Source organism: Nelumbo lutea, chromosome 3 (genome assembly GCF_056320005.1).
Source record: "Nelumbo lutea isolate HS-2025 chromosome 3, American lotus-T2T, whole genome shotgun sequence".
Classification (NCBI taxonomy): domain Eukaryota; kingdom Viridiplantae; phylum Streptophyta; class Magnoliopsida; order Proteales; family Nelumbonaceae; genus Nelumbo; species Nelumbo lutea.
In genome coordinates, this window is record NC_142686.1 from 42675410 (window position 1) to 42693572 (window position 18163).

The following is an 18163-nucleotide window of genomic DNA, read 5'->3' on the forward strand; positions in this document are numbered from 1 at the left end:
TGGTAGCAACATGAATGTGGTTTCCGCAGCAACTGTTGAAAGGCTCAATCTAGTTGCACAACCTCATCCTCAACCATAAAGATTGCCTAGTTAAACAAAATGACACTTAAGGTAGAACAAAGAGCTCTTGTTTCTATTTCCTATGGGTCTTATGTTGATGATATTTGGTATGATATTGTTCCTATGAATGTTACACATATTCTATTAGGCCAACCATGGATTTACGATAGGGATGCATACCATTGTGGGAAAGAAAACACATTACTTTCTATTTAATGGAAAGAGAATTGTTATGAAACCTATGTCACTTGATGAGATCAAGAAGCATACTATGACCCCTCAAAAGGCAACTCCGCCCCAAAAACAAGTAGTTGAACAAAAGAAGCAACCTCTCTCTCTCTCTCTCTTTTATCAATAACAATAAATTTTATTAATAATTGAGAACTTAGGAAGTTAATAGAAAAGGAGATAAAGAATCTCAACTCCCTACTATACCAATGTACACCCAAACCATGAAAAACTTACAAAACAGCCCAAAAGAGAGTTTTTGTTCACCCCTTGTCTAGCTAGCCCATCTGCCAAGGAATTTGCATTTCTTTTTATCCATGTGCAATGAACTTCGATGTCCTTAGTCAGCCACTTAAACTTCCTCTTTTCATTGTTGTAAATCCAGAGCTTGGAGCTATCCCCTTTTAGCCAATTCACCACAATTTCAGAATCACCTTCTATGATCAGTTTTTTAATATGCATGTCCTTATCCCTTTGGATCCCTTCAAGAGCTCCTAGAATCTCAGCCCTTAGAAAATTGCTCACCCCAATTCCGGAAGGCCCTGAATTACCCATGCTGCTGCCATCAAAATTCAGTTTGGTAAACCCTTGAGGTGGAGGTGTCCAACAAGAACTTGAGGTCTTCTTCACCGGAGCTGAATCTGCAATCTCCTTCCAATTTCTTATTATTTGATCAACTGAGAAGTATGTAAACAGTTCTAAAGTTTTCAACCAGTGTATCACCCTAACATGGATACGCTCCAAGATTGCTTCCAAGCTTCTCTCCTTATCTAAGAAAATCCGTGAATTTCTCTCTTCCCAAACAGTCCAACATACTGCAGCCCGAACACATCTCCACAAGATCTTGGCCCTTTTTGTTGTCCAGCGAGGCATGGATGTGAATAAACTTTTCACATTCAAAGGGGGGGTCCACCTGCACCCAAACAAAGAAGTAAACCATTCCCAAATACCTTTAACAAACTGACAAGAAATTAGTAAGTGGTATCCAAACTCACCATCAGATTTACAGAGGACACACCAGTTAGGAGATAAACATCTATTGGGTCTTTTGCTTTGAAGTAAATTCCCTGTATTAACTCTTTCCAAGAAGGCTTCCCAACAAAAACTCCCAACCTTAGGAGGAATAGGTTGACACCACACCTCTTTAACCGGGAAGGACAAACCAATAGAAGAGGGGGGTAATAAGGCCTTAAAGAAGGAGGCACAAGTGTAGGACCCCGAAGGAGTGAGTTGTTGGAGCAAGGAAAACCCCATCCAGAACGGATAATAAGTCTGAAAGACAATTAACTCTATGTCCCTGATAGCTCTTCTCAAACCCAGGTTCCAACCAAAACCAGAAGGTGAACTAGAAGGTACAAGGAAGGAGGAAATTGGTTCATTTTTCATAGTAGAGATAGCAAAAAGGCCTGGAAATTGATTTTTCAAAGCAGAGTCCCCAACCCAAATATGTCCCAAAAATTTAGTGATGTTACCTAAGTGCACATAATACCTTATTCAGGGAGAGAACAAGGGCAAAATAGCTTGAATAGTTTTCTAGGGAGATGCTCTTGTAGTCCTTGTAAGAATTCCAAAATCCCATCCATTATCTGCCATCCCATGAATACTACCCACTATCTTAACCCAAAGTCTTTCTCTCTCTAGTGAGAATCTCCCTAACCATTTCCCTAATAGTGTGCTAGATTTCTACTCATATTCCCAATTCTCAGACCTCTCTCCTTCATACTCCTACACACCATCTCCCACCTAACCCTATGGTCCTTCTCCTCTCTTGGCTCCCTTAGAAACCCTCTCATTAGTTTTTCCAGCCTGATAGCCACCTTGACCGGGACCTTAAATACTGACAAAAAGTAAATCGGAAGGTTAGCAAGTGTGGACCTAATTAGAGTGATTTTCCCTCCCAAAGACAAATAGTTTTTCTTCCAGTTGGCAAGTCTCTTTTCAAACCTCTCCACAACAGGAGCCCAAAACTCATCTGTCTGAGGGTTATCTCCCAATGGTAATCCAAGGTAGTTTAGAGGCCAATTCGATATTACACATCCCAAAATGTCTGCACACTCACATAATTCCCCTTCTCCCATATTGACTCCAACTATACAACTTTTCTCAAAATTCACTTTAAGGTTTGACATTTGTTCAAACTGTTGTATAGTGAGCTTAAGATTTGTAATCCTATTGATATCCCCTCCTTCACAGAACAAAATTGTATCATCTACAAACTGCAAGTGCGTGAGTGGTATGTTTTCTCTTCTGACTCTCCAACCTCTTATCAAATCCCTAGAATCTGCTTTGGAGATCAATCTCCCCAGCACTTCTGCAACCAATATAAATAGGAAAGGGGATAATGGGTCTCCTTGTCTAATCCCTCTCTGGGATAGAAAATAGTCGACCACTGTCCCATTCACCATAATGGAGTAGTGACAATTCCTAATACACCCCAACACCCATTTGCACCAAAGTTAATCATCACCTCCAACAAAAAGGACCAATCAACCAAGTCATAAGCCTTTTTCCAAATCTAATTTGCAAACCTGCCCTCTTCTCCTGGATCTCTTAAAATCCTCTAGACTCACATTTGCTACAAGTATCTGATATGTTATTTGCCTCCCCTTCACAAAAGCTCCTTGGGGTTATTTGCTATGATTGCTGGGAGCACCTTCCTAATTCTAATGGACAACACCTTAGTGATGATCTTATAGAGGCTATTAACTAAACTGATCGGCCTGTAATCCTTCGGATGGGTTGCATCACTTTTCTTGGGTCCCAATGCAATAAATATGGAGTTCAGCCCATGGTTAATCACACCTCTAGCATGAAATTCATCAAACACCATCCTTAAATCCTCTTTTAGAAACTCCAAACAATCTTGATAAAAAGCCATCGTAAAACCATCAGGGCTTGGTGCCTTTGATCTATCCATTGAAAATATGTTAGGGACTGCCTAACTCAGGGACTCTTTCGAGGGAGCCTGCCTCCTAAATGAGAGAGAGAGAGAGAGAGATTGTATTCCCAAATCAATATTCCCCTCCTAACTTCCTTTCCTTATTTATATACTGCTGTTACAATTCTGTTATACCAGCCTCTCCACTTGTTTAGTTTGTTATTTAGTTACATTCTTTAAAGGCTGGCGTGGCCTTTTCTTGTACATATGTGTTCCCTTTATTTGTGTCCCAACAGTCCCTCCCCCCTTGAAAGCGACCTTACCCTCAAGGTCAAGATGTGGGAATCTATTCTGTAAATCCAAGTAAGGTTCCCAAGTTGCATCCTCAATTGGGAGACCTAACCATACCACCAATGCCTTTGGTTCGATGTGATTCCCTTTGCGTATCCACCTAAAATCTGTTATCTGAGTGGGCTCAGTTTGAACTTGGCCATCTTTTGAGAATGATGGGAGGGTGGTTGTTGTTATTGCTCCTGTTTTTGGCCATTTCTTCAATAGGGATACATGGAATACAGGGTGTAAGGTCAAGCCTGTATGCCACCGACCCAATGCGTTCCACAATCTAAAATGGGCCGAAGTACCTAGGGCTCAATTTGTTCCACCGGTGGCCTGCTACTAAAACTTGCTTGCATGGTTGTAATTTAAGGAAGACTTGCTCACCAATTTGGTGTTGGACAGGCCTATGCCTTATGTTGTAGGAGTTTGCCATTCATTGTTGGTCTCGATGGAGTTGGGATTTGAGATCTTGTAACACCCTATCTCGCTAGAGGAGTTGGTCTTCTACTGCTGCTACTGTTGTAGACCCTTTGTCATATGGGAGTAGGGGAGGTGGGTCCCGTCCATATAGAGCCCGGAAGGGAGTCATTTCTGCTGCACTATGATACGTGGTATTGTACCACCATTTTGCCCAATGAAGCCACTTGAGCCACTGACGTGGCCTATCCCCTGCATAGCACCTTAGATAGGTTTCCAAACTCCGGTTGACCACCTCAGTCTGCCCATCTGTTTGAGGGTGGTAGCTGGTAGATTTTAAGAGTTTCACTCTCTATAGTCGAAAAAGTTCTGCCCAGAAATGACTTAAAAATAGGGTCGCGGTCTGAGACAATAGAGTTAGGGGTGCCATGCAGTCGTGCCACCTCCTTAGTAAAAATTTCAGCCACCATGGAGGCTGTAAAGGGGTGGGACAGAGGAAGAAAATGGCAGTATTTGGTGAGTCTATCAATCACTACGAGAATGATGGACTTGCCATAGGAAAGGGGGAGCCCTATTATAAAGTCCATGGATATATCTACCCACACTTGTGTAGGAATTGGGAGTGGTTGTAGCAGTCATGCTGGAGACTGGGTATCCGCCTTATTTTTCTGGCAAATGATGCATTCAGGTATGAATTTTTGGATCGAATTTTGCATGCCTTTCCAGTGGAATTGGGTGGCTAGTCTCTTGTAAGTGCGCAGGATCCCTGAGTGTCCTCCTGCTGGGGATGAGTGGAACACTTCTAGAACCTGCTGAATATGGGTTGAATCTTGTGGTATCACCATTCGGCGTTTATACAGCAGCAAGTTATTCTCCATTGTGTACCCTAGGTGGCTAGTAGGTCCTCTTGGACCTGTGAACGCAGCTTGCTCAGTTGTGGGTGCCTTTCAACTTCTTCCCTTAGCTGACTCATGATGGAACATGTTGGGCCCGTGAGAAGTAATGGAAATAGTTGTGGCTGACGTGACAGTGCATCCGCCACTTTTTTAGTGTGCCCTGCCTTGTATTTAATGACATAATCGTAGCCAAGTAATTTGGCTATCCATCACTGCTGTTTCAGGGATAGTACGGACTGCTCCAATAGAAATTTCAGGCTCTGGTGGTCAGTTCGTATGATGAACCTCCTTCCCAGAAGATAGGGCTGCCACCTTTGAATTGCGAGAGCAATTGCTATCAGTTCGCGTTCGTATACTGATTTGGCCCATTTTTGTGTTGTCATTGCTTTGCTGAAAAACGCTAGTGGCCTTTCTTCTTGCATGAGGACTGCACCAACTCCTTGGCTTGACGCATCACATTCAATGCTGAAGTCCTTTGAGAAGTCTGGAAGTGCGAGCGTCGGTGGGGATGAGATAGTTGTTTTGAGTGTCTCGAAGGCCTGTTGGGCCTCCCTTGTCCAACAGAACCCATTCTTCTTAAGTAAACTTGTCAAGGGGGCAACAATCAATCCATACCCTCTAATGAATTGCCGGTAGTACCCTGTTAAACCCAAGAAGCCTCGTAACTCCTTAACATTTTGAGGTCGGGGCCAATTTATCATGCTTGAGATCTTTTCCGGGTTTGCTACTATAATGCCGTTTTTTACCACATGCCCTAAATAGTGTACTTGTGTCTGTCCAAATGTGCATTTTGACTCCTTTGCAAGGAGTTTATGAGTCCTTAGCAGTTCCAAGGTGATTTGTAGATGTACTAGGTGTTCGTCCCATGTAGCGCTATATACAAGTATATCATAAAAAAAAAAGAGTATAAATTTGCGCAAATGGGGTCGAAATATGTCATTCATAAGGGCTTGGAACGTAGCTGGCGCATTGGTCAACCCAAACGGCATAACCAGAAATTCATAATGCTCTTTGTGCGTACGGAAGGCAGTCTTGTGGATGTCTCCCTCATGGACCCGAATTTGATGATATCCTGATCTCATGTCTAGTTTAGAGAATATGGTGGCCCTGTTGAGTTCATCTAGTAGTTCATCGATTACCGGTATGGGAAATCGATCCTTCACGGTAATGTTGTTCAGAGCCCTATAGTCTATACAAAACCTCTCAATCTCTAGTTTCTGAGAATAGGGGTAACGATTGGGCCTTACATTTGTGGGTGCAGTTCCAGGCAGCAATGGAATGCAATGATCATGGGCACGTTTCGATGGTAGTTCCTTAGGTTCTTTGAAGATCACTAAGAACTTTTGAAGTAGCTGCTGTAGTTGTGTGCGGCCTTCTTCGGATTTGCTTCCTTGGGCTAGAATGGGGCCGTTCTTGTGGGAGTCTATCTGCATTAAAACGATGTGGGTTGGATCTGTTGCCAGTTTCCTTAGGGAGGCGAGACTAATAGGTCATGAACCCTTGGACAGCTGCCCTTGAATATGCATCGGTGAACGCCCACTTGAAAATCCATGGTGAGATGGGCCCAATCACATATCACCGGCCCTAGTTGCCTTAACCATTGGACTCTGAGAACTACATCTGCTCTACTGATTTCCAGGGGGTGCAGATCTACCTTGAACTCATGTCCTTGTATCTTCATCTTTAGTTCTATGCACGTACTGTCGCACACCAGGTTGCTCCCATTAGCTATGTGCACCCGAAAGGCTATACATGGTTGGATCGGATGTTAGACAGTTTTGTATGCCCTTACCTTCAATCAAAATTGATGTACTTTATGAGTTTATTGTAAATGAATAAAAGTACATATATGATTCATGTTCCCATGGTATGTTTCTGTGTAATACCCTTAAACTGGACACTTATTGAGACTCGTGTTAGTTTAGAATGTTCACAGCCAGTGGGTCGGTCTGGGGAGACCTATCCTGACAAGGCTAACACTGTGGTGCCACCAAGTCGGTTGGGGTGGCTTGTCTCAGCTACCGGGGTGAGACCCTAGGCACATACAGTGTGGGATTAATTGAATCTTTGAACTGGACCAGATTTCCAGTATTGCTCTGGACCTTGGAGATTGATGGGCAAAACTGGAAAGTTACACCCGACCCCTAGACTCGATTATGATACTGCACTAGGTGTCGGATCGGTCTGTCTTTGATGTACCAATCAGTGAGATCCTTAGCGGGGGTCAAAACCTGGGTATGTTGGGACAATCCGAGAATTCATCTGAGTGGGTGATCATAGTGACAGGATCAGCCCCTTTGTCGGACAAAGGTAATGATCAGGGATGCGCTCTCACTGTTGGAAACCAAGACTGCCGGCAGCCGATTTCATCCGTTGAGATTTGTTTTGCAAAGTATATTTTATATGAGATATAAAAGTATATATATTATGGTTTCTAAAATGTTTGCAAAGGGTTTTAATTCCCGGGATCCATATAAGTGGAGAGTGCAACACTGTTCCTTGCAGCCGAGGTAGAGGTCCTCTCTTGTCGGGCAGTGTATGATCATTAAGGGTTGAGAGGTTAAGTGTAAGACCATTGAGGATAATACCTGATGGGCTAATCTTGCATCTGCCCACAGTCCTTGGGTGTTACAAGGTGGCTTGGCCCAGGGACCACTTAGGGTAAGTGTTGGGCCCATAGAGCCCATTCGATGGGTTTCAGGGGGTTCACTGTCTTTAACAGTGTATTCGACCAGGCCTTGTAACAAAGGCTGGGCCGAACCCATGTGGCTGATGTGTAGATCAATGCTTGGGTCCCACGCCATACAAGGATGCCCAACTGGGCAGCAGATAGGAAGGTTAAGTGAGCACATAAGCTTGATGGGCCTAAAGCCCATTTCGAAGTGGGCTATTTATTTAGTTAATTAAAGGGGCGAATTCTGAGATGGATTAGCAGATAGGATAGGGTCTTAATCCTATCCACTCAGAGAGTCCAGATCTGAATGTGATTCAGATCTAGAAACCTCCTAATGGGATTAGGATAAAGCTAATCTAATCTGCAGATAAGATAAGGGTTTATCCTTATCACTAGAAGAGAAGGCTGATCCAAATATGATTTGGATAAGCACCTCCTAATGGGATTAGGAGCTGATCTTTCAAGTTAACAAAAGGAAGGAGGGGGCGGCAGCCTTGAGGGAGACCAACAAGAAACACATCAGATCCTCTTTAGTGCTGAAATCAAGAAGAGAGAATTCTGCAGCCTGCGATTACTCTCTTGCTGCCTCCCTGCTCTTGTCGCCCTGTTTGCCAGTTCGATCTCCAGTTGTGGGAGAAGTCAAGATTGGATCTTGACATCAGTTCTTTGAGAAAGGATTGAAAAGGAAGCTGTGCTCACGTACCATTCTACTGATTCTTGCGAAGGACAGAGTTCTTGGGGAAGAACACTACTGATTCTGCTCCATCCTGCACTGCGCCATCTTCAGTGGGAGCAGTCTTTGGATCCTTCCTTGGGCGTGAACACCTTCGTTGGGAGATATTACTTCTCCGTATCAGGTATTATTCTCTCCCATTCCTTTTGGTTCAGATCTGGTTCAGTTTAAGGTTCAAGATTTATCCTTGAAAATATGATTTTCTAAATAGGGAATGTGATTCCCAGTTGAAGGGAGAGGAAAAATTTTTGAAATTCGCCCCTTATTCCGCAATCTTTGGGCGTCCATGTGATGGATCTCTCATCCTTTCACCGGAATCCCTAGTTGTCTGACCAATGCTTGGGTAATGAAATTGAGGGTGTTGCCATTGTCTGTCAGAACTGACACATGGTGCCCTTGTACCAGTCTGGTTATTCTCATAGTTTGAGAAGTAGCAAGACTGGTCAAGGCTTGCAGGGATACTTCCAGGTATTCCTTTGTCCATTGCCCCCATTCTTGGTTGTCCATTGGCTCTTCAATGTCTGTTAATTGCTCGACATATTCCGTTTAAGGTTGAAGGAAGAAAACTTGAGGTATCTTACTGTGATGGCCCGACCCGAATTTGTCTCCACATGCATAACAAAGGCCCTTTTCCCGTCGGGCTTGCATCTCAGCCTAGGTTAACCTCTTGGCTGAGCCAGGGCCTGAACCAGAGTTAGCGTCCTTGCCTGTGATTCCTACTCCTGATCTGGGCTCCGGTTTACCCAAGATACCTGGTTCTGGGTTCGGTATACCTGGTCTGTTCGTAGCTTCTAGAGGTCGACTAATCCTTCTTGCCCGATTCAGTTTGTCTTCATGTAGTCGAGCTAATGCTGTTGCTTCAAGAATGGTGGTGGGCTACATGGCTTTTACCTCCAGCCACAATTCTTCCCTGAGTCCACCAACAAAACTTCTGACAAGCGCGTTTTCTGGCCAGCCTTGCACGCACACAGCTAATCTTTCGAACGCCATCTGATAATCTTGGACGGAACCAGTCTGTTGTAGCTTAGCAAAGCTTTCATCATAGTTCTCAAAATTTGAGACTCCAAATCGCATGGTTAAGGCGTCGTTGTAGTGCCCATGTGGCTCTTGGGTGTTGTCACCAGTACCATTGGTTCCAGACGATTGCCTCTCCTTCCAGGTGTGCAGAAGCTAATGGAACACGATTAGGTCCTTGTGTGTCGTGGTAATTGAAGATGGGAAACTCGATTCTTGCTGTTCTTGATCCGCTTCGATGACTGGTGTCACTACGCTCTTCCTGATTCGGCATAGGTGATGCCTGTGCCAGTTGTTCAAGCAAGGATGCAAAGCTCTTTGATTTCTTTGATGTTAGCCGATATTCTTTGCATTTCTCCGTCCATGTTGTCGACTCTATTCTCCATTGCGGATGACCTTGTGCTTGGCATCTTGGCTCTGATACCAACTTGTTAGGGACTGCCTAACTCAGGGACTCTTTCGAGGGAGCCTGCCTCCTGAATGAGAGAGAGAGAGAGAGAGAGAGAGAGAGAGAGAGAGATTGTATTAATCCCCTCCCAACTTCCTTTCCTTATTTATATACTATTGTTACAATTCTGTTATACCAGACTCTCCACTTGTCCAGTCCACTTGTCTAGTTTGTTATTTAGTTTGTTCTAGTGGTTGGCTGTTAGTTACATTCTTTAAAGGCTGGCGTGGCCTTTTCTTGTACACTTGTATTCCCTTTATTTGTGTCTCAACAAAATACCGCCTCCTTTATCTCTTCCAAATTAAATTTCCTTTCCAGCCACTCCCTATCTTCTATCTTCAGTGTTGGCCATTCCAATCCCTCAAGCCAAACCCTATTATTTAGGGGCCTTCTAAATATAAACCTAAAATGATCTGCAAATGCTCTTGCAATTTCTCTTTGGTTAGTAACTGCTACCCCTTCAATCTTCAAACTTGAAATAGAATTTTTTCTCCTTCTATTACTTGCCATGGCATGAAAAAACTTAGTGTTCCTATCCCCCTCTTTCAGCCATTTGCATCTTGACTTCTGCGTCCAGCTTATTTCCTCTTGAAGAAGATAGTCCTCTAACTGTTTACGCAATTTCCATCTTTGTTCCTTGTCCTCAATTGTTAGACTACCCCTCCCTTCTTTGCTATCCAAGTCTTCAATTTGTGTAATCGAACTCTACTTCCTTTCCTCCAGTCTCCCAATCTAGATTCCAATCCTTGATTTTAACTTTCAGATACCGTAGCTTTTTATGAAACCACATTCCACTCCACTCCACTCCACTGCTGGGTTGCTCTCTGACCACCACTCTTTAACTTTCCTTATGAATTCCGGGTGTTCTAACCACATGTTTTTAAATCTAAATGGTGCAGAACCTGCATTTCTCGCCTCCTTTTTACAAAGTACAATAGGCCAATGGTCAGAGGTCACCCTCGGAAGTGCTCTAGAATTCAAAGACCCCCAATGTTCTTCCAAATCATTTGAGAATAAAAATCTATCTAACTTGGAGATTAGACCACGTATAACACCTTTGTGACAGTGGGATCTCTTTAAGTTCAAAAGCATCAGCAAATTGATTAAATCTTCTCATACTTGTGGTAGGCCTCTGCCTAGGACTGTTTGTTTCTTCCAAGAATCTGATTACATTGAAGTCGCTTCCTAAACACCATGGCCCATCCCATAGTCCCCTTATGTCAGCCAATTCTTCCCATAATTTTCTCCTTTCTCTATAATCATTCGGCCCATACACATTAGTTAGCACCCATTCAAAACCATCCTCCACTTGCCTAAATTTCAAGGAAACTGAAAATTGCCCTATCAACTCCTCCAAACCTATAACTGCCTCATTCTTCCACATTGTCACAATACCCCCTGCAGCTCCCCAAGAAGGTAAAGCCACCCAACTAATCCCCCTACCTCTCCACACACTCCTTGCCCCATGGATATCAAATTCTTCTCTTAGTTTCCTGTAACAGCACCACATCTGGATCTATTCTCCTAATGACCTCTTTTATTACTGCTCTCTTCCTTGCACTACCCAGTCCCCTAACATTTCCAGCTTATGATCCTCATTAGACTTTATTCTCCACCCCTTACACAAATTACCCTCACTTGTTTCCTTTCCTCCTTTCCTTCCTAAGCCCAAAACTTTTAACTCCTTCCACATCCTTCACCAGTCTTTCAGCCTCACTCATTTTTCTCCTTTTGGACTTGACTTCTCTCTTTCTTTGTAAGAACCCTTTCAGATCATTTGATCCTTCAATTTACATCCCAACTTCTGTACAAAAGCTGCCACCGAATCCTCACTGGACAACTCTCTTTTGTCTATCATTTTATTGCTCTCGTCTTGACCTAAGTTCCCATCACTACCTTCTTCCTTCTGGATTCCTTCTCCACTAGACTCTTCCACCCCTTCCTTTTGTGGGTTGTTCACCCTCGCTTCCTCTCCACTTCCAACCTCACTCTCCTGACCCTCCCTACCTCTACTTCTACCAATCATGCTGCAGCCTCTGGACTGGGATTGGTATCTGGCACACAGGATACAGAGCAATCATTAGTAGCAAAAGCTGAATGGACACAGTTACCTGGGTTTTTCTGGGAAAAGGGAGGGGTACTGGAACTGGAAGCAGAAGCTATCAGGTCCGGAAAAGGTGTGTGAGAGTCAACTAACTCCTTGGCTCGAGTCTGAGGTGTTTGCCTTCCTGTCTCTTTCGTTATACAGTGATCTTCCCTCGCCCACCTGTTTGTCCCCCACTGGTATATCTCTGTTATACTTCTGGGAAGTCTCGGATACTTCCTTATATGTATCTTGTCTGTCGTAGGGCTTTGGTAATGGATCTTCTGGGAATGAGCCAGGACTGTCACCCCAAACCTAATCGACGTGTTCAGTTCTGTTGAGAGTCTCATGATGTACAGGCCATTCTGAACAAGTTCCTTCAGCTGCGACTTCCGTAAACAGGGAGCCGAGATTAAAAATTGCTGCCACTTACTCCACTGACAACTTGTCAAACTCGACACTTCCTATGCATGACAGTTCGTCAGAGTCTTCTTCCATTTCTGGTTCTTCCGATTGATAGTCTATCCAGCCCTCGTCAATATTCTTGGGACAAATACTTCAATTGTTCTTGGGAGCGATTCAGGTTCTACCCCCTTGATCCTCACCTCCGCAGCTCGATAATCTTGCAGCTTTATTTCCTCCATTGCCCCACCCAGCATCTTTACTATGCTTCCCAAGTTTGATTCGTTCCAAAGGTGGAAAGGAAGTCCGACCAGTTTTACAGAGAAACTTCCTCTGGTATGTGCCATTTCATTACATTACGGCCTCCAGTTCTGAATGTAAACCAATCCTTCTTCACATTCGAATGCTGTGAATCCCCTGTTTACCCCATCTTCAATTTTTAGCACCGCCTTCCTGTTGGACAACGGCTTCAAGGCAACCTCAGTTTCTAGTTTTAGGTTATGCACCACAGATTTCAATAGCTTCCGCCAATCCTGTATATCCTTGCTGGATGTTATCACCATTCTTTGCTCCCAATCAACTTGCTCAGCCTCATACCAGATCTTCAACCCCCTATTTCAGCTTGCTATTGCTTTTCCGCAACAAACCGAGGTCTGCTTAAAGGCCTGGCTCGAAGGAATAGGAGGGCTAACTCCATCAGTCTGTTCCTGCTCACGCTCCTTTTGCAGGTGGTTTTCAACTGCGGCAAGGAATTTTTGTAGCTCATCTGCAAATGTTGCCCATCCTTGTGTCTTCTTCCTTTCCGGTAAGCACATCATTTGTTTCCTGTCCCAAAAAATTCTGTGATGGTAATAAACCATCCTTTCCTGTTACATTCAGCTCCACCTCGTATCTCTTCCTCTCCATTTCTAAAATATTCTTCCACCCTGGCTAAAATCTTTGGAGTTGTTTTCAGATTTTCCTGTGGATGACTTGCTAAGAAACTGGAAAGAGATTGCTTCCAATGGTAGATGCAAGATGACTCTTTGTCCGTTTTGGTCCCCTCCCTCCTCGGGCTTTATAAAGCTGAATTTTGATGGCAGCAGTGTAAGGAATCCAGGGCCCTCTGGGATTGGAGTCTTCAGGAATGAGGAAGGGATTGTTATTGCTTTATTCTCTGGCCCTATTGGAGAAGGTGACTCTCTTAGGGCTGAGATCCTTGCAGTGTTTGAAGGAATTCGAAGAGAAAAGGAATTAAATATCAGCCATTTGATCCTGGTAGGTGATTCGAAGGTGGTGGTTAGTTGGTTGAAGACAGAGGACAGTGGTTTGTGGAACTTTAACAATGAAAAAAAAACAGTTCTTATGGGCTGGGTAGGGACATTAAGATTCAGTACAGCTGAGTGAAGAGGAGTGCCAACTCATTTGTGGATGGGTTGGCCAAACAAGGAGTGAATAGGGAGTCTGTTTTTTGGGCTAGTTTTTAATCTTTTCTCTTTGCACTCCTTTTGTTTTCTGTTTTTGGGGAGCTAAGATATTTTATCTCCCCTTTTGTATCCATATTCCCTCTTTTCTTTTAATTTAATGAAGCTGGTGTTATTGATCAAATATATATATATATATATATATATATATTCTTCCACCCTACTATTCTGAACGACTGAAGTACCCCATTGATAAACCCCTTCAACCATAAAACTGCTTCTTCAAACAACAGTATCATCGCCTTCCTGTCTTCTCTTACCTTTAGTATATTCTTACCTCTGGCTCTACCACCCTCAAGTAATAGTTTCTTTGCTTCGATGTCAAGTTCAGTTTTCCATCTGTTCACCGTCTGAAAAATTTTTCCACTTCCTCTCTCCATCCTTAACCCGCTGGTTTAGATAGTTCAGTTTCTTACCTGCCACCTGGATAGATGAACGGTTTCATTTTTTTCAGAAGCAATCGCTCTTGCTGATCAAGAAGCAATTTGAGGAGGAAAGCAAAGAATCAAGCCTTGTTTATGCCCTAATAGTGAAAGAAGTGAATAACCAGCACATGCCCCTATCTCAGAGGTGCCTAAACCCCTCACCTCAACCGTTGGCTCATCTTTATAATTTTGATCCTGGCCGTGTCTTTTTAAATGTTAGGTATTGATTTCTGACTGCAGGACTGGGCCAAACCAAATGACAACCCACCTGATTGCTGTTCCAAGCTATCTCCACCTGTCCTCTCCTTTGGACACTTGTTCAAATTCAAAAAGTCTTTTGACAACTTTTCTCCACCTTTGGACGTTACTACCCAAGCAAAGGTCCTAACCCAATCCTCTGTTTTGCCATTTAAAGTGGGACTGGGGTACTGCTTTCCTATCACTAGCTTTTACAGTTTCCTTCCCAGTGTTAACTCGAACTTGGTGGCCACGTCAACATCTTCTTCCCCACTCCTCCCCATTCCCCACCATCTAGTTTCTGTAGATGTTGCAATCCATACCGTGTTCTACATTATCTTAAGTTAATTCCAAAGACCTTGGGGTAAGCTTTGGCTTTGCTCCAGCCACATTAATTTGCACAGCACTCAGGTTTGAAGCATCAAAGGAAATCATCTCACCACACCACAGCTTCGCAACTTTCCTGAACACCTCCATCTTCCATAGATGGAAAGGCAACCCAATAATTTTCAGATAGAGAAGTTCTGTGGGTTCTACCAACTGTTCATTGCATAAAGGTGTCCATTTCTCCAAAACCATCACACCTTGCTCTGTTACAGCCGATACAGTAGCAAAATCCAGAGAATCCTCTGAAAATACACTACAGCTTTGTGGTCATCAAAGGGAGAAATCTGCAACATCTCTGTAGTCTTCAATATCTATTGGACTTCTTCACTTAGCCTCTCCCAATCTTTTACTTTCTTGTTTACCGAGAGGACAAGTTTAAACTGCCAATCCTCTTTAGGTTTGTTCACCCACAATTTCATCAAACCTAGTCCAGCATCAATCTGCAATATACTTCCCGTCCCTATCTCCTCTTCTTCTGGGATCTCCCTGAATACTTTCCCCGACTGCCCTTCAGATTGTTCCTTAATTTTTTGACTACCTTTTAGAGTACCTTCTCTGTCATTAGTTACCACCATAAACTCCTGAATTGCTTCTGCTAACTGGCCCCATCCCAAGGCCTCCCTTCCTTCAGGGAAACAGGTAAACCTGCTTCAACCCCTCACCAAAATGTTCCTGCACTCCCAAAAACCTCCCGTACTTGTTTTCTTTTCTTTCAGCTATGTACTCCCTGTTCTGTTCCATTAGACAACACCTCCATTTCCTTGCTTTTTCTGTTATTTTAGCTCCACCGAAAACTCCTTGGAACCATGGTACCTCCCTTCTTTCAAGAAGCAAAGAAGCTTTCCTCGATTCTATAATCTTCAGAGAGAGTCCATTTCTAGTCCAGATTTCTTCCAAGATAAGTCTTCACGTCCACCTTCAAAACTTTCTTCCATCTTTTAGCTCGCAGGAATTGACCTTCCATCTCCAAAACCCAATTTGTTCAAATTAACCCCTTAACAAAACAAGATTGTATCACCTACAAACTGCAAATGTGTGATCTCTTCTCCCCTCTCCACCCTTGCACCAAATGTCTCAAATCTACCCTTGTAATAAAGTCTACTAAGAACATCTGCCATAAGAGAATGGGGAGAGAGGTCCCCTTGCCTAATCCCATGCCTGGCAAGTAAAAAATCCACGACTGTGACATTGGCTAGGACTGAGTGCCCATATGTATTCAAACAACCCCAAATCCAATTGCACCATCTCTCTCCAAATCTAAAATTATTTAAGACATCTACTAGGAAAGTCCAATGGTCCCACTTGCAAATTCAACATCTTTTTCTTAACCTTTTCATTTCTTCAACACATTCCTTTGCAATCAGAATTTGATCAATAATTTGTCTATTTTGCACAAAAGCCCCCTAATTCATAGAAATAATGGATGGAAGAACTTTCTTAATTCTTGTTGACAAAACCTTGGCTATTGTTTTATATATAGACTATTCACCAAGCTTATGGGTCTAAAATCTTTAGGATGAATCACCCCTTTCTGTTTGGGGATCAGGGCAAAGAAGGTGACAATCAATCCTGGATTAATCATTCCCCTCTCAAAAAAATTCACTAAACACCACCATCAAATCATCCTGTAAGATATCTCAACAATCCTGATGAAAGGCCATCGTGAATCATTTTGGACCTAGAGCTGTCTTTTTTTTTTTTTGTAATTGATGATGCACTTTATTGTTGTTGATGTTGTTTTACTTTGATGCAGCTTTTCTTAGGTATTATTATCTGCATGATATCACTACACATGTATTTTGCCCCTCCCAACATGCTTGTAGATTTGCCTTTGACTGTGAAGGCATTACCACAAAGTCTTGATGAAATTTCTGTCAATAGAACGACTGATTCCTGATGTAAGGTACCATACTTACCAACGTAACTAATTTGTATCAGTATTTACTGAAAGTTAATGTAGCATTTCTCTCACTAGATAAAATTTGATACAGAGAATAATATATGAGATGTGGCAGCTAAGATGGCAATGGGTCCTTCAATGGAGCCATGCCATATAGATGCCAATCTTCGGGAATTCAGTTTCATCCTGGGGATGAGCGCTGTCTGATATCCAGGCCTAACCAGTGAAATTTTCTGAAATCATTAGATAACTGGTCAAGACGATGATACAACAAGGATGTTTGAGAGCTTGGTAATTTGGTTGAGATTTAAATTTATCAACAAGGTGACTCATTCTCCCCTTCAAGTTTTCCTTGCAGCATTATTTCTCGGATGTCACTGGTGCAGACTGGCAGAATCATCGTTGATTTGAAAACATCACTAAAGGAGAAAGACATGTCAACAGATGTTAAGGTGTAAAATGTCATTATTACCTACATTTACATATCCTCTTCAATCTATAATGTCCAACTAATTTGACTAATCTATGATATCTCGTCCCGTCCAATTATAGACCTCACTCTTGACCTAACCATATGATTTTTTTTTTCTTTCGAATTCACAGAAATTTTCCAGTGATTGTGTAATTTCAAATGGTTAGAATCTTTTGGTTATGTTACTTCCAGGCTAAGGTGATTGATTTCATTTTATTTTTTTTTTTTTTATCAGTGCTGGCTTCGTTTTATTTTACTTGTTGTGGTGGGTGAGGGGAGTAAGCGCACAAGTTCATCTGTCTGAAAAAGATAATTGCCGGTTGTTAATAAAACATTTATGAGTGTTGTGCAATATGAGTGTTTTTTGTTTTCATTTGTTTTTTAAATTGTCATACCGGCAAAAACAAGTCAGATTTTCTTTTCTTTTTTTTTTTTTGAACAAAATGATGGTTTAAAGAAAAAAAAAACCAAGTTTGTAATACAGATTATAGATATTATATGATATATGGAACGTGATTTATTAAATAACCAGATAAAAACATTATTTTAGACCAAAAGGTCCGAAACCAAAAATTCAAGGTGCCAGCTGGTACAGTTGTTCTGGTTTCAAGCAGGTTTTATTATTATTTTTTTTTTTGTAACAAAGGTTTGTGGCTGGTTATGGATTATCTCTAGTTGTCTAGCCCCATTGAACAAAAAAGAAGAAAAACAGAAATTCAACATCATTTTTTTTTTTTCATTTTGAAAACGAAACGTGCATACAATCAAGAACACGCAAAAGCTCTGCACACATAGCATTCAGCCACACAAGGGACTTTGGGAGTATCTCTTCTACATGTTCCCGATATTCATGCAAGCTTGCAGAAAATCTGTGACCATGCCACTTTTCTTGGAAGTGGATCCATTCTGGCTACTGATACGAGTTTATTAAGATTTTGTTGAAAATCAAGTCTTTTATTTGGGACTAATTCAGGGTATGTTTGGTGTCGATGCCATTGCCTAGGTAATATCTTTTTCTTGGATTTCAGGAGAGCGATTGATTCTGCACAAAATCCAAAAAACATTATTATATCGGTGTTTATTCTTATTTTAAGACAGGCGCCAATAAGT

General features: G+C 42.3%; 1 protein-coding gene across 15 annotated transcripts in view; it reads left to right on the plus strand.

The window, feature by feature from the left end:
* The window catches only part of LOC148864530 (CMP-sialic acid transporter 1-like), a 66161-nt gene extending 48923 nt beyond the window's left edge, over window positions 1-17238 (plus strand). For 2 of the 15 annotated variants that reach the window (XM_088977250.1, XM_088977241.1), the window contains 2 exons: window positions 16435-16584; window positions 16828-17238. In XM_088977250.1, the coding sequence (XP_088833376.1) occupies window positions 16435-16578 (144 nt within the window). In that variant the 3' untranslated portion in view covers window positions 16579-16584; window positions 16828-17238. Of the gene's footprint in view, window positions 1-16434; window positions 16585-16672 lie in introns of all 15 variants that reach the window. The other 13 variants (XM_088977242.1, XM_088977251.1, XM_088977243.1 and 10 more) reach the window with 7 other exon arrangements.
* Window positions 17239-18163: the final 925 nt, after the last annotated feature.